At 36.8% G+C, this 14,972-nt stretch overlaps 2 protein-coding genes across 3 annotated transcripts; one reads left to right on the top strand and one right to left on the bottom strand.

Annotated features, from left to right (window-relative positions):
* Nucleotides 1-1,367: 1,367 nt before the first annotated feature.
* lman2la (lectin, mannose-binding 2-like a) lies at nucleotides 1,368-8,672 on the bottom strand. Of its 2 annotated transcripts, XM_055040412.1 has the most exons (9): nucleotides 8,474-8,672; nucleotides 7,986-8,104; nucleotides 7,652-7,769; nucleotides 7,455-7,537; nucleotides 7,301-7,333; nucleotides 5,342-5,503; nucleotides 5,138-5,252; nucleotides 4,648-4,773; nucleotides 1,368-4,554 (listed from the first exon to the last, which is right to left on the bottom strand). In XM_055040412.1, exons 1-9 carry the CDS (start codon nucleotides 8,670-8,672, stop codon nucleotides 4,412-4,414), a joined length of 1,098 nt encoding a protein of 365 aa, XP_054896387.1. In that variant the 3' UTR covers nucleotides 1,368-4,411. The 2 variants fall into 2 exon arrangements, with proteins under 2 accessions (XP_054896387.1, XP_054896388.1); XM_055040413.1 differs by lacking the exon at nucleotides 7,301-7,333 and having other exon boundaries at nucleotides 8,474-8,667.
* A 1,523-nt stretch (nucleotides 8,673-10,195) lies between these two features.
* Nucleotides 10,196-14,756, top strand: mtfp1 (mitochondrial fission process 1). The gene is made up of 4 exons (XM_055040414.1): nucleotides 10,196-10,313; nucleotides 11,494-11,621; nucleotides 12,219-12,451; nucleotides 13,058-14,756. The coding sequence occupies exons 1-4, from the start codon at nucleotides 10,253-10,255 to the stop codon at nucleotides 13,122-13,124; spliced, it is 489 nt and encodes a 162-aa protein (XP_054896389.1). The 5' UTR covers nucleotides 10,196-10,252; the 3' UTR covers nucleotides 13,125-14,756.
* Nucleotides 14,757-14,972: the final 216 nt, after the last annotated feature.

Here is a 14,972-nt window from a genome sequence, read left to right as displayed (position 1 = left end):
CTGTCAGCTCTCGTGGCACTGCATTGTACTGTAATCGATCAGTCTGTGTATGTATTTTAAAAATAATGTACTTGTAATGCTATTGCAATGTCATGATAACTATGCTTCTGTATGCTGAGGGGTTTTAGTTAAAAAGGGTATGTTTCGTCCCCTTCTTTCATTTTTTTGGCCGTTTTGTTGTATCTGCTGCCCAATAACTTTCCACTCTTGACTCATGGATAAACTCTGGATAAACCACATGTTCAAGCTGCGCATGCTCAAAGAGAAATGTTGAAAATGTTCTTTTTGCTGCTGCCGTTCAGAGCAACTTTCTTCTTGTTTTCTGTCTTTATGAACTCAGAAAATATGTAACCGTTGCCTTTAATCCTCTCAATACATCACCGTGATATTTCTATAATATACACAGGAAAGACCTCACCATGGAACACAGTTGGCTTACAGTAAACCAGCAGATTTTAGGCTAACGGGCCATCAAAATGAGTCCTCAACATTTAGCCGAAAGAAACATTACCTTGGTTGTTAATGGGACTTTTTCTGCAAAATCTACAAATTATGTTTTTTTCTTCCTCTAAACCATGGGGAATACCAAACACAAGGAGGTGATGTGGTTAGGATGGGTTTTTTTTTCTGTTTTTGACAAAAATGAGAAACATGTAAATCTGAAAGGGAAGCAGCCATCTATGGAAAATCCACTCTTTCTACATTGTTGTTCTGGTAACTCTTAAAGAAGTCAAATTGAGTAAAGTAGAATACAAAAAAAAAAAGAAAAAGAAAATAAAAAGCAATGACAGATGAAATTGCTTTGGTTTTTGGTTACAAGTCTACTGTGTACTGTCTGGGTCATCGTTTGTACTTTATTTTTTTAATAAAACAAACATTGGCGCTCTGCTGACTGTCTGTTTTTCTTGATTTTAGGTCCTCTAAATTTAACTAAACTCTGGTTTTACAGTAATCTATGCATTGCAGTGCAAAAGTACCCCAAGCAGACCCAAGCGTCTGATTGGTTAACCTGTGTAGCATCTCAACCAATCGCCTTGTTTACAGCAGTGTGGACCCCCAAACTGACTTTGATGGTCAGACTAATTTACAAAACAAATGGATGATATCTTGAAACCCAGAATTATGAAAAAAAGAAGAAATATAAATAATATGTGGGTACAAATTGTCATTTATAATTATATACTGAAAATTTCTGAAACATTTTGCCTTACATAAAATTGTGGCATGTTTATACTTGGATACTAGTAACCATTTACTGACAATTATGAAAAGAAATAACAGTTCCCTTCCTGATTTAATGTAATCAAATGTCCTTTTTTAATTTTGTGAAATAGTGCTTGTGCTATAAAAAGCAGAAGAGATTTGTTGAGACACATTTTATTTAAAAAACAAAACAACCAGAAAACACAAATGAATGTCATGGGAAATAAGATGGCATTCTCCTTACAAAAAAGAAATAAATTTGAAGCATAAAGATGGTGTACAACACCACCAGCCTGTTGCGTCAGACCTGTATGTGCAGAGGGCTTTCAGCAAAGATATGCAACACAGAGACAAGAGACATGTATGTACTCGTAACAAAAGAAACAAAAGGTCGTTTTAGTGACAGGAAAGAGAAAGACTCTGTAGCAGCTATGTTGCTTACATTCTTAGCAAATCTCAAGTCTCTCACAGGAAAAATATCTTTAATAAATATATTCGAAGTCAAATTCTCCCACATGATCTCATAAATGCCTAAAAACCCAGTCTAGTCATGTTCATACTCTAGTGGTGGAAGCCAGCAAAGATAAAGTATCTTCATATCTTTCATCACATCCAACAATAAATGATTTGCCTTCAACACATATAAACATTTTAAAATGTACAGTTTTGCATGTACACTGGCACTCAAACGCACACAGCAGTAGACAACATAAAAGATGAAAAACTGACATTTTCTGACTCTAAGAAGCACTGAGAGGTGATCTATAATCATTTAACAAAATCTTGATATCACCATTCAAAATAAAACAAGAACTTCAGCTTTATTTTAAATGGACAAAGTTTTTGCATTTTAAGAAAAATGTATGCAAACCTTAGATTTGACACTACAGCATGTTTTTAAGTTAAAATTCTCGAAATGTTAATGCATGTGGGTTGGCCTCATGCACCATTTCATGAAAAGTTTATAAATCTGGAGGATGATGAATTTAAGCAGTAATGGATTCCATTAAAATATTGCAAACAGGTTAAAATTCTGCATCAAGATATTTACTCAAACATCGTTGGATTAAAGTCAGGAGTTCTAATAGAAAGGAGCTTCAACATGTTTGTTTTTTTTATTATTACTAATCTGTCCAATGAATGCTGAAGTTGTATTATGATGGCAGTTCATTTAAAGCCGTGTCAATGACTTTGGGCAGGTGCATGTTCTTGTAGGACAGACGGTAGAAAAAGAGCCAATCACAATCAAGACAAAGGAAGAAAACTGTCACATTATTAAATCTAAGTTTAATTTTCTGAGACTGAAAACTTTAACCTAATCAGCCTGTTTCAGGTACATAAAAATCCATTCTGAAAAAATCCATTTCTGTGGATCATAAGTTAATCATGTGAAAGGAGAGAGAAAATGCTGCCGCTCCGTCAACACAATATCTTTTTTCGCTACTCTGTTTTCTCAGGGCATATATTAGCTAAGATGAGGCGCTTTACATGTACTGGATCGTGAAAGGAAACCAAAGGTGTCCAGGGAACAGCTTTTAGCACAAGTTACTATGGAGAGAGTACAAGGTAAGAAGGGAGGAAACTTTGTTAAAAATCCTGACTTGAATCCTGAGCTTCATCAATAAACAAGTGGAAAATTCTGAAATTGGGTAAAGAATCCCTTAAGCTAATATCAATATGCTTCACATAAAAAAAAAAAAAACGTGTTATTTAAAATTTTAAATTTATGCACAATGTTACCTTCCAAAATTCAGGGAAGGCACTACTAAATTTATCCAGAGGATTAAAAAACAAAAAAACAACAGTTACACTAGTTTGCAAACCATTTCAGTCTGCTTTCATTTATCTTTTAGAAACAGGTTTTGTTTTATTTGGGGTTTTTTTTCAATGAAAGAATTACAAACCTCTCAGAAATATTGGGCAGCAGGGTTGATATTACATTCCAACTATTTGCTGCTTCACATAAAAAGAGCGAATTTAAGTATCATGTGTTCCACACAAAATACACCGACAACATACAAGCTCACCTCATTTTTCTTAAACTGAAAATATAGTAACCTAAAAGTTCTCATGTTATTTTTTACCGAACCAAACTTTCAACATCAATTCAACTTCTTGTGCCTCAAAACAGCTGGAAGAACCTGAACTAGATTCAGTTTAAATGATATTAAATTAGATGAATTAAACAAGTTCAAAACAACTACACTGATGTAAAGTATAAGTGGACGGATCTGATCAAATATCATACATAGTATTTCTCTTAAACATTTTTTGCTTTTTTTATAAAGAGCAATAAGAAGCTTTGGAGTAAATTAAATAAGAAATAAACTGAATAAATAATTCAAGTAGAAAATTTTTTCTCAAGCTCATGATCAAATGTAGTACTAAAAATGGCATCTTATTGTCGCTTAGTGACCAAATTTTAAAATGACTCATTTATTTACGTCCGGCTTGGGGAAAGAAGAAGGCTGCATGATATAAGGAAAATGTAAAATTCGGTCATAGTGAATGTCGCAATAATGATATAAATAAGATATACATTAATGAGCTTATAATAGCAATCGTATAATGAGCAAATCCTTCCAGCTTCTGGAAAACTTTTTTTCCATTATTTCCATCTCAAAAACAAGGTTTAATTGAAAAAGCTGCTTCCGACTTTACCATTTTTTAAAACTTTTCATGCTGAATAAAACAACTTGTATTACAAAATGTAAAGAGGTTTAATGTTTGGTATATCGATTACTACCTACCATTAATTACTACCTACAGACTGTTCTCTGCAATATGCAAGCTGCATACCAGGAGGTTGGGATAACAATAAATTTGCAGGGTATCGTGCAGCCCAGGGAAGACTGACCTTTATTTTAAAATTCACACTTTTAACATGATTGAGAAATTGATTTAGGCATTTAGGCATTCATCTGGACAAAATTATTACATTTAAGGAACTTATGAGTAAGTGTAGTGAACATAGCTACTTGGAAGAATTATCAAAGGTGAAAAATGTAAATCCCTCCAGCTGGTTCAGAACCATTACTGGAAAAATGGCTTCAGTTGCAGGGAAAGCCTGTCCTCCTTCTCCTGTCAAACCGGGTAAAAACCTCCGCTGCTCCGCCGCTCAATGACAGCGTCTTACTTCTCATCTGATCTCAGCTGGGTCTGTGGCCCACAGTAGTCGTAATAATCCCTGAGCCCGCTGTGGCGTTCCTCAGTAGAAGCGCTTACGTCGGCTCTCGTTCCAGTGGCTGTAGACCACCATGCCGATGACGATGAGGAAGATGCATCCCAGCATGGAGAAGAGCACAGTGAAGAAAATGGCTAATCCGTTCATCCCTTCTTCATTCTGACCCACTGGGAAGAAGAGAAAAACAACCAACGTCAATATGACAGAGAGGGAGCGAGTACACGTGCTGGGACAATGTTGTTGTTTTTTGCATGTCTTACGTCTGAGGAGCTCCATGTTGTCCACGCTGGGGATAGTTATTATATCCTGCTCCTCCTCCTCTTCTTCCTTTTTACTCCGCAACACCGTCAATTGGTAAAGTTTGAGGGAAATGATGTCGTGGTTATCTATCAAGTTTTAGAAAAGAAAAAAACATAATTAGTCGATGTTTTAGATTTTGAGTCTTCCAAACACACATATCATGATTCAGACTTCAACAGTGCATTTCTGCACGGCTAAAATGATTTAAATCAAAATCAAATCAAATCAAATTTTATTTGTATAGCACATTTCAGCAGCAAGGCATTTCAAAGTGCTTTACATCATAAACACAAAAGCACAAAGTCATGCATCATGGAACGAGCATAGTTGAGTCAAAACCTAATTTTGTTCTGCGTGTGTATTTACATATTAACTGGATGGATCTGTTTAAATGAAGCAGAACAATTTGTAGTTCTCAGTGTTGTTCACCAGGGAGGGTCAATGATTTACCCGAGAGATCGCCGGTAATTGCTGAAGCTCCAAAGTAATATCCCAGAGGCAGCCTCACTCCAGGTATGTCCAGACAGTCCCTCCACTCATGCTGACCATCAATGTCTATCATCACCTGCTCCACAGATTGCAGCCAAACAAAAACATTTTAAATTTCTGGCGTAGGTGGTTTTTAGCCGTGTTTCTTTGTCGGCGGTTGCTAACCGTGAGCCTGCGGCGGATATATCGAATGAAGAGGAACGTGTCGTGCTTTTGGTTGCGCACCATGGCATTGCAGCCACCGAGTTCGGTGGGGCGACCGTCCCGCTCGTGGTCGTAACTAATGGTGCCGTTCCCCACCATGGCAATAACGAACGGGAAGATCCTCTTGTAATTGAAGAGGGGGAGGAGAGAGACGACAAAGATAATTCAGGAAAATTTGATTTAAACTCATCTCTTATCTCTTAAGAGTTTGATGAGTGGAATGAGTTTACTATTTGAAGCAGATCAGATGCAATGACAGCCAGAACTTTGAAAAGTTGTGGGTAGGATATAAAGAATGGTCCACTTTCAGTACACATTGTTGGAGCAAGAACTTTTTACATTTTCCGCACATTTCACACAAAATTCAAATATTCCTTTTTATTTTTGTGAGTAGTTTTTTTTTTTTTTTAATGGAGACATGCAAGTTGACTCCAGTCATGCACTCACATTTTGACAAAACGATGATTTCTGGTCACAATACCATCATGGCAGCAAAAGCAAAATAAAATGCTGAGATGCACCATAAGATATGAGCAAAAGGTTCAAAAGAAGTGCAACAATTATTTGTGAAGCAGCTGACTTTTAAGCTTTTATATGAATGAAAGTAGCACAAAGACAAAAAAGCTAAAAACAAAAATGTTTGTTTTTAGCATTAATGCTGACAAAATGTTTAAAGATTAGAAAACACCTGAATACTTCTTTTTGACAAAATGTTTAACATGGCATATAACCACAATATGAAGATGAATTAACAACAAGGTCAGAAATATGGCAAATAACGCCACAAATATTTCTAAAATTATTATTAGCAGTGATGCTGCTAATAATAGTGTCTGAAAAACAGACACTATTTCATGGTGGAAATCACAATAGGAGCTCTGAAACATTTCACAGAGTCAATGTTTGGGAAAGCAATCCCTACATAAATAAATCAATATATTAATAACAGTGATGTAGGAACATTATAGTGTCTTCTTATCTTTTTTCCTGTTCAGAATAAAAAAAATCTACAACTGAATCTGTGTTGGTCTTGTTTTTCTTGTGACTAAATACGTATTTGCTGCCAGTTAGATGTTCATTTCAGTAAAGCCGATTTTAAATGGCATAAACTCAAAGCACATGTTACATATTAAGTGTGTACACCCCACTTCCAAATTCCTTGTTGTATTAAAATGAACTTTCATAAAACTTTTTTAGATTTTACGTGACAAGCCAAGATAAAGTGGTGTACCATTGTGAGGTGAAGAGGAAAATATAAATGGCTTCTAAAGTTGTTGTCTTTTTTACATATTCAAATCTGTCAAGTACTCTACTATGCTGACCTTTTCTGAAAGTTGAATGAAAGCAGGAGAGGACAAACATGTCAAAGATGCTCTGGCTCGATGAGACCGAAATGTTACTTTCTTGACATCATGTTGGAAAAAGAATACATATGTTTTAAAAAGCTGCTAGAGGCTGAAAAAATATGAGACTGGCTTGAAAGTTCACCTCCCAGCAAAACAACAACCTTAAACATACAGACACAACTACTATGGAATAGTTTTGATTGAAACAAGTTTATGTGATATAAAGGCCCAGACTTGATTTCCCATAGTTGTTCTCTGTCCAAGATGACTGAACTTGATGTATTTTGCAAAAGAATTATCTCTAGATGCATAACATATAAAGAAACTTGCAGCTACAAAAGCAACTAAATGTACTTCTGCTAAATATTAAGTCCGGGGGCAAACTTGGATATAACATATTTTGAATGGCTTGTGAAATGTGAAGTATATTAATGTGAGTGAAACAGTCAGTGAACCACACAGCAAACCATGCAGGGACAAAAATGTTACAAACCAGATTGTTTTGGTTTTGGGAGCGACATGCAACTCTAGGATGGATTTCCATGACATTGTTTTAAACACAGAACCTGGTTACCTGTGTGCGGGGGGTGTATCTCTTCTTCTGCGCCTGTGTCCAAATGATTGCACAAAGAACAGAAACACAGCCCCTTTACACGAATCTGCAACACCTTGCCAGTGTGAGGCGCTAGTTCACTGACCCGGCTTTAGGCAGGAGTGCTGAAGCATACCTCTATGTACTTCTCCTCGTTGGGATAGGTGTCCACAAACACACCCAAGCCAGTGAAGTTGTCCATATTTCCAAATACAGGACCTGGAGGTGCATCAAAGTAGAGTGTTAGAGACGGAGAGAAACGTTAGAAATGTGTGTGAATATTAGTACTACAATGACTTAAATCTACATTACATTATGTCTTATTATAATCACCTTTCTGCATTCGCTCCTTGGTATACCAAATGGCTAGACCATCACCGTTGAGGTTCTTCTTTCCTTGCCCATGAACCTTAAAGTGCACCTGCATCTCCCAGTCCTTTAAGTGGCATGGCTAAAAGAAGCAGCAAAAGCTAAAGTGACATCATTCAATCAAAAGAATATTAAAAGAAGCCTTTAGTTTTGCTTTAATTCCTAAAGTAAATGTTGATCTACATGGGAGAAATTTGTTATGCTAACATTAGAGCTAGGAGAGAGAGACTGACTGGTCTACTAGCATCAATCACGTAAAACTGGAAATCAATTATTATTAATAGATTGTGCTACTCACAATGCGGCTCCATACTGCCCCTTGTCTGCTCTGCATGTCCGGTGTGAGTCGCACCTGGTCGGTGGTTACCATGGCATCCCCCATCAGCTCCCAGTGGGAGGAGCCTAAAGATCCCACACCTGCGACCACAAACGATACAGTCATTACTAAAGAGCTGACTCGGCAGGTGGATGTTGACGCCTAAGCAGGTCTCCTTCGTCAGCTAAAAAAACAAACAAAAAAAGGGCTGGCATAATAAAGAAAGAGGCAAACACAAGATTAAGAGAGAATAATAATAGTATGGCAACGCAGCAGTAAAGTATAACTGCTAAATCAAAGATGGGAAGCTGCATTCTGTCCGAAAAAAGACTTCTTTACATGTTAAACTGTGCGCGATACATTTGAACAAAGGTGTCGTTTATTTCCTGAAAGCATCCTTCTGGAAACATCTGTCCTCCAGACTCCCCCCTCTTCCCCCGTGCATCGCTTTTCCAGGACGGATGGCATACCTTGGTAAGGCTTGGAGAGGGAAAACTCCCGCTTCAGGAACTCCTCCATTTCATGGTCATCGTCGGAAAAACACAGACTTACAAATAAAAGAAGGAAGGTAAAAATGAAATGCAGTTTGTGCGGCATTATGTTCCATCTGGACATAACGTTCAGCTGTGATTTGGAGCGGCTGAGCTTGCTGCTGTTAACGGCATCCATGGTGGGTCAAAACTCACGGAACTGCAAAAAAGGCAAGCTTCATCTCTATTGGTCCGCCGTGTTGTTTGACCCATTTTAATTGGTTAGTGTGGCTGTCACTCATAATACGTGATTACAATTGGTCGCATTACTTTAGAAACAGAAATTAATATTTACATTCTCTATCTACGAATCCTTAGAAACAAACAACTGTTTAAGAGATTGTAATGGTGCATTTCCTGAATTGTGTGCTATGAAGCAATATAAAAACTATCCATAATTTAAAGAAATATCATTATTAAAAATGCTATTTATTTGTGGACGGGAATTCAAAAATAACAGAAAATAAGATAAAGAGCATTGTTCCACTGGATCAAACCTGCAGAAAATTCTAACTTTCCACTACACTGGTAAAATAAACATAAATGATCAAATAAGTTTGTCAGTGAACACATCAATCACACATTGAAATAAAATGGATGATTTAAATGAAATGCATGATGTTTAATAAATTAATTAACCAGATTAATGGTATGAGCAGTCTTTTAGTATAGTTATAATGACGTTATTGACATCTTGGTTTTTCAGAAGGGCAGAATCATTATTGGTACAAAACAGATGGCGGATGTCAAGAGGTTTGTTTCACATTAAACTGGAGATCAATGACAACCTAACAGAGCAACTTGAGTTTAGTACATAACTATCCCCTGACAATATAAATTTGCACTGACACAATATAAGTTTCTGGGGATCACATATTACATGAGACCAACCCTGTCATAGAATATTTTGCCTTTATTTTCTGTATGTGTATTTTACAACTCTTTTGACCTCTTTCTGTGTCACATGTAAATTGAATGGAGAATCCAGCATGTTGTGATCAACATGCTGGGCGGTTCAAACTGCACGGTGCAGGGACTTCCTTGTTGAATCACAATCAGTGCAAAGCCATCAATCAGTAAGTGTCAAAACTTTTGAGTGCTGTTCATTTCACTCTCTGCTGTATGCTTGCAACTTTGGTTATTTTGTATTTATACCCCCATATCCTCCATTGTCCAAGAATTTTTAGTTCATCCACAATTTGACAAATTTCTATATTATATATGCAAGAAAAGATAACTTCAACAAACATAACAGCAGTTATGTAGTTATTTTTGGTTTGAGCAGGGCTCATAATGGGTCATATTTCCAAGTGGCCCAAATGGGAATCAGAAACAAAATAAGTGGAAATAGAGGTGTAGTTTTCAGACACCATTTCATTACTTTTGATATTTAAACATTTTTATGACTTTCAATGTTTAACCATCATTCACAAAAAATACTGAATTAAAATGAAAAGAAATGCACACGTCATGGTTTAAGTTGAACATGCAGCAAATAAATTATATTCGTTTTAAGTTATGATATGTATTAATAACTGACTAATTCTATGTAATCGTGGCACTTTAGATGCTCCGTACATTGGATTTTGTAACCTTTTCGTTCTGCCAGTGGGATGCTGTGGGAAAGACCGCGCCCCCTTCACGACCCTGCTGGAGCGTCGGATCGCGTCACGCGTCGTGGAGTTGTGGACATCAGACGGGGATGGAGTAGCGGGAAGTATGGGTCCAGCTGAAGAAAAAACGGTCGACATTTATCGTGACACGTGGGTCCGCTTTTTAGGTATGTATAAAGTACGTGTTTGAAGTGACTCGCTTGTTCGTATCAAAAAAACAGATTATGTGAAGACACCGGAACTGTCGGAACACAGTAGCTTTTAGCAGTTAGCATAGTTGGCTACCCTCTCTTTAAAAGCTATATCTGCGGAAAATTTGGCGTCTGAAGGGCTGTTTGTTACCAGAAGACACAATGTATGTCTTACATGGTTCAGAAAATTGCCTCCAAACGAATGGCTGAATATTTAGGCTCGAATATTCTCTTTAGCTCTGTATTAAGGCGTTTTGCACAGTCGTTGAGCAAGTTGACTCATAAACACGAAGAAGGAACGTTATACTTTCTGTCAGTCAAATTGAGACTCCAGTCTGATTGTTCTGCAGATAGTGCTCAGCATCAGAGTGGTGACTTTTTGTCTCTGTTAGTACTATACACATTTAAAGGAAAGGGCATGAGCAGTGTCCTGTCTGAAGGGCATTTTATTCATCTACTGCAGCAGTTCCTCCCTCTTACTGGGGGGCAGTATCCATGTACTGACATGGAAATCTGTTCATCCCCCTTATAAAATCATAATCTGCTAGCTTTCAGCTCTAATCCTGTCTGTTAAGGAATTATCTCCATGTCTTTATTTAGAATTGTGCACAATAAAATCTGGAAATATTTGCACATTTTTGGAACATTGTTGTTATTCAAATTACATTTTTTTTGTTTGCACACACACACACACACACACACACACAGACACAGACACACACACACACACACACACACACACACACACACACACACACACACACACACACACACATATATATATATATATGTTAACAAAATGTGATTTGAATAATAACTATGCACTTACATGTGTCTTAACTTATGTTTGCACATCTTTGACCTGCATATCACATACAAATATTGCTGATCTTTTAATGTATCACAAATAGACTGTGGGTGTTCAATTGTTATGTGAGTATGTAATACTAATACACACACTCAAGTTTAACAACTTCAGGTATTTCCATTTCCTGGTTTAAAAAAATCTAATAAAATGCTCAGTTATGTCATCAAGTGTTGGGTTTCCAGATCTAAAAACAGACTTCTGGGTTGCAGGAAGAAGACTATTCTTTCATCTGGAGAACACAACAAGGTTAAAGTCATTCTAACTGCATCTATTTTTACATTCCCACAGGCTATGCCAATGAAGTCGGGGAGGCCTTCCGTGCTCTGGTGCCAGTGAGCTTTGTTTGGGGTAGCTATGCTGTGGCCACTGCTTATGTTACTGCAGATGCAGTGGACAAAGGCAAAAAAGCAGCTGTGGTAAGACATAACCCTTTATATCACAATAACAAATCATGCTGGACGATAAATTGTCCGAGAAATCATTGAGGAAAATGATAATATTGACGTTTTGAGACAATTTTCAGCTAATATATAGAACATCCTACACTGAAATGGGAAAATATTTTAAATATCCAAAATAAAACACAACCAAAAACAATACATAAAAGGAAATAAAAAACCACAAACAACTGAAATGAATTATGAAGTTCCTGTAAACAAAATTGTCCTTCAAAAATGTTAATAATCAACATTGATTAACTGCTTATTGGGACAGTAATGACTTAGTAATGAATTTAAATTAATTTCTACAGTTTTAATAAGAGTAATAGCTCTATTTCTCCACACCTTTAAATTAAACACATAAACTACAGCCTTAATAATAATACAGTCATTATTTAAAATATATTGTAGTGTGTGCAGTTTCAGTTTTATTACACATACAAAACAGGTAAATGTGATTTTCCGTTTATGTAAGTTGAAAGCAGAAAACAAGGAAACAAAGACACTCCAGTTATTTTGTCCACCCACTGAGTGTTCATACCTCCTTCTCTGCTCCTTCATCTGTCCCTTCAGGCCCATGGAGACAACCCAGGGAAGACGACACGAGTGGCCGTAGCGGTCGTGGACACGTTTGTGTGGCAGGCCCTGGCCTCTGTGATCATCCCGGGCTTCACTATTAACCGGGTGTGCGCAGCATCCCTGTATCTGCTGGGCAAGTCCACCAAGTGGCCTTTGCCTGTTCGCAAGTGGACCACCACAGCTATTGGGCTCTCCACCATCCCCTTCATCATCACTCCAATAGACAGGTTGGCACAAGATGTGTGTTTGTCCTGGTCGCATCTGGATCATGTGTAAATTGCAGTAAGACTTCACTGTTGAGGTTTTGACTCGTGATCCGTCATTTTAGTGGCATTTTTTTTGTCTTTTCTTAATGTGACATTGAAGTATTTTGTGATTTTTAAGGAGCACTTTGGTTTCTTATGCAGCTGCAATGGTGAAAAAAGGAGTGTCAAACAAAACTTTGTCAGCATATAATTTTAAACCGCATTAAGGAAATGGCTTCCTCTGCACTTCACAACATTATTCACCTGAAACAAGGTCAAACTGAATGTAAACATCACAGGTAGTGGATAAAAATTCCATAAAAAAACATTTGTAGTTATTTTTTATGAATATTTAATCAATAAATCTATTTTTATTATACATCTTTTATATAATTAATATTTTTGGTGTAATTACATTTTTAAATCTGATAACTGTCCAAATGTTTAGTTTCGTAACTTTTTGTTCCACTTGAGTCTCATGTTATCATCTCTATTTGTGTTGTTCGTTTAATTTGAATCTGACATTTTTGCTTAGTGAATCAGTTTTTAACATGATGCATTATTTATCTGCTTTGTGCATCACTGTAGGTCAGTGGATTTCCTGCTGGACTCGAGCCTTAGGAAGGTCTACAATGATGGAAAGAAGCACGAATAAAGAGGATCATGCAGACTGGAAGCACACCAGTCTCAAATTTGCACCAATTATGCAGACACTCTGGAACGCAGCCATTTTATGGTGCAAAATTTCAAACTCGTTTAGTGATATAACTGTATTATCATAGTGTTTATGATAGAGCTGGATATTTATGTACAAGGTCAGGTGACGTAAAGGGAAATCCTGCTCCAAAGTAGGCTCAGTTTTAACCTCAGGGCAGTGTGAGTTGTATTACCAAAATATATCTTAATAAGAATGCAGTAATATAGAAATGATACAACATCTTCACCTTACCTGCTTGTTTAGCGTAGGCATAATAAATTCCTGGGAGCAAAGGAAACTTCAAATGTTGCCATCTTTCAAAAGAGAAATTAATCTTTTTACTCTGGCTTGTGAAGCATCACTTAATAGCTAAACATCAAGGTGCATTTGTATCACTGGACTCTTGGTGTGTATTATTTGCCATATTCAATGGCCCCGTAGTCTAATGGCAGGTCAATGAGCCAGGTCACTGTCAAAGGTTTCTGTTACCTTAAAAAAAACTGCAGCCCTTAAGAGATGTTACTTGGTGCACTTTTTCAACCTTTTTTTTCTTTTGAAGGCTAATGAGCTTTCACTGAGAGCCTTCTTTACACAGTAGTTCCAGCTTTTTTGATTCTATGCACTATAAAATCAGTTTACGGCTGGAAATAGCAATTTTAGATCATTTTATACTGTATACAGAACTGAGTTGTATGTCTGAGCCAATGAAAAAGCAAAACTGTGCAATTTGACTTTACCTCTTTCAAGGCTGGGCATTGAAATCACATTTAGGTTTTCAGTTCTCAGATTAGGTAGATTACACATAAGGTAATAGTGATCTCTGAATAGATATTAGGAATGAATGACAAATTCTAAGATACTGTTTGCAAAATTGTGACAATGTAAGTCAGATGTTGCAATTCATAATGAGCTATGCAAGGGAAACATTGTGTGTATAGATGAGTTTGAAATTGCAAGGATTGTTTCCTGCATTTAAAAAACCCCCTCAATTTACAAATATTTAGGAATTGAGAAGGGAAATCTGATAACAAGAACTGCAGGCAGCTGAGAACACCATATTCCAGGCAAACTTTTTAAAGGGGCAGTATTATGTAAAATTGACTTTTTTGAGCTTTATACCTTGTTTTCTTTCATTTATGTTTGAGAAATCCTGGAATCTCAAGCGGCAGCCAATCGGGTTTCTGAAATGCTTGGTCTCACTGATCAACGCCTTTTCCATGCAGCTCCTCCATGCAGCTGCAATCTCCAAGCAGAACTTCCACTCAGTTCCTCCAGACTAGTCAGCAGCAATTAGCAAATGCCTAATGGAACTGCTCATCTACTGAGCTCATCATAGGAGCTACTTCTCAGTGCACCGCAACTAAGATCGACATTGAGGATTTGATGGAAACATGTTGTTGTGATGACTTCTTAAAGACAGAGGATCAGAAAGAGCAGGAGTCTCTTGAAGAGACAAAGGCCCAATTTCAAGGTGTTAAATTGCAAAGTCAAATTTATTTCAAGTCATGTTTGATGTATGTATCATTTTTCTAACTGAAGATAACATGTTTACTTAATTGTGCTATACAATTACAATATACCCACAACATACATTTTACTGTTCCTTTAATATTTTACCTCTTGTTTTAATTTGAGTTCATTTTGTTCATGCAAAAACTTTGCTACTACTTTGGGTGTTGACATCAGCAATTAGCACAACTTTGTCGTTGGATGACTTAACAGTGTTGAAATAAATGTCTTCACTGTGCCGACCATTTTACACATTTAAGCACATTTAAATGTACTTAAGTTTAAGTTCTTTATGCA

The sequence above is a fragment of the Poeciliopsis prolifica genome, unplaced genomic scaffold (assembly GCF_027474105.1).
Source record: "Poeciliopsis prolifica strain line A6 unplaced genomic scaffold, Auburn_PproV2 SCAFFOLD015, whole genome shotgun sequence".
Lineage (NCBI taxonomy): Eukaryota > Metazoa > Chordata > Actinopteri > Cyprinodontiformes > Poeciliidae > Poeciliopsis > Poeciliopsis prolifica.
This window is presented reverse-complemented; position numbering and strand designations above follow the sequence as displayed.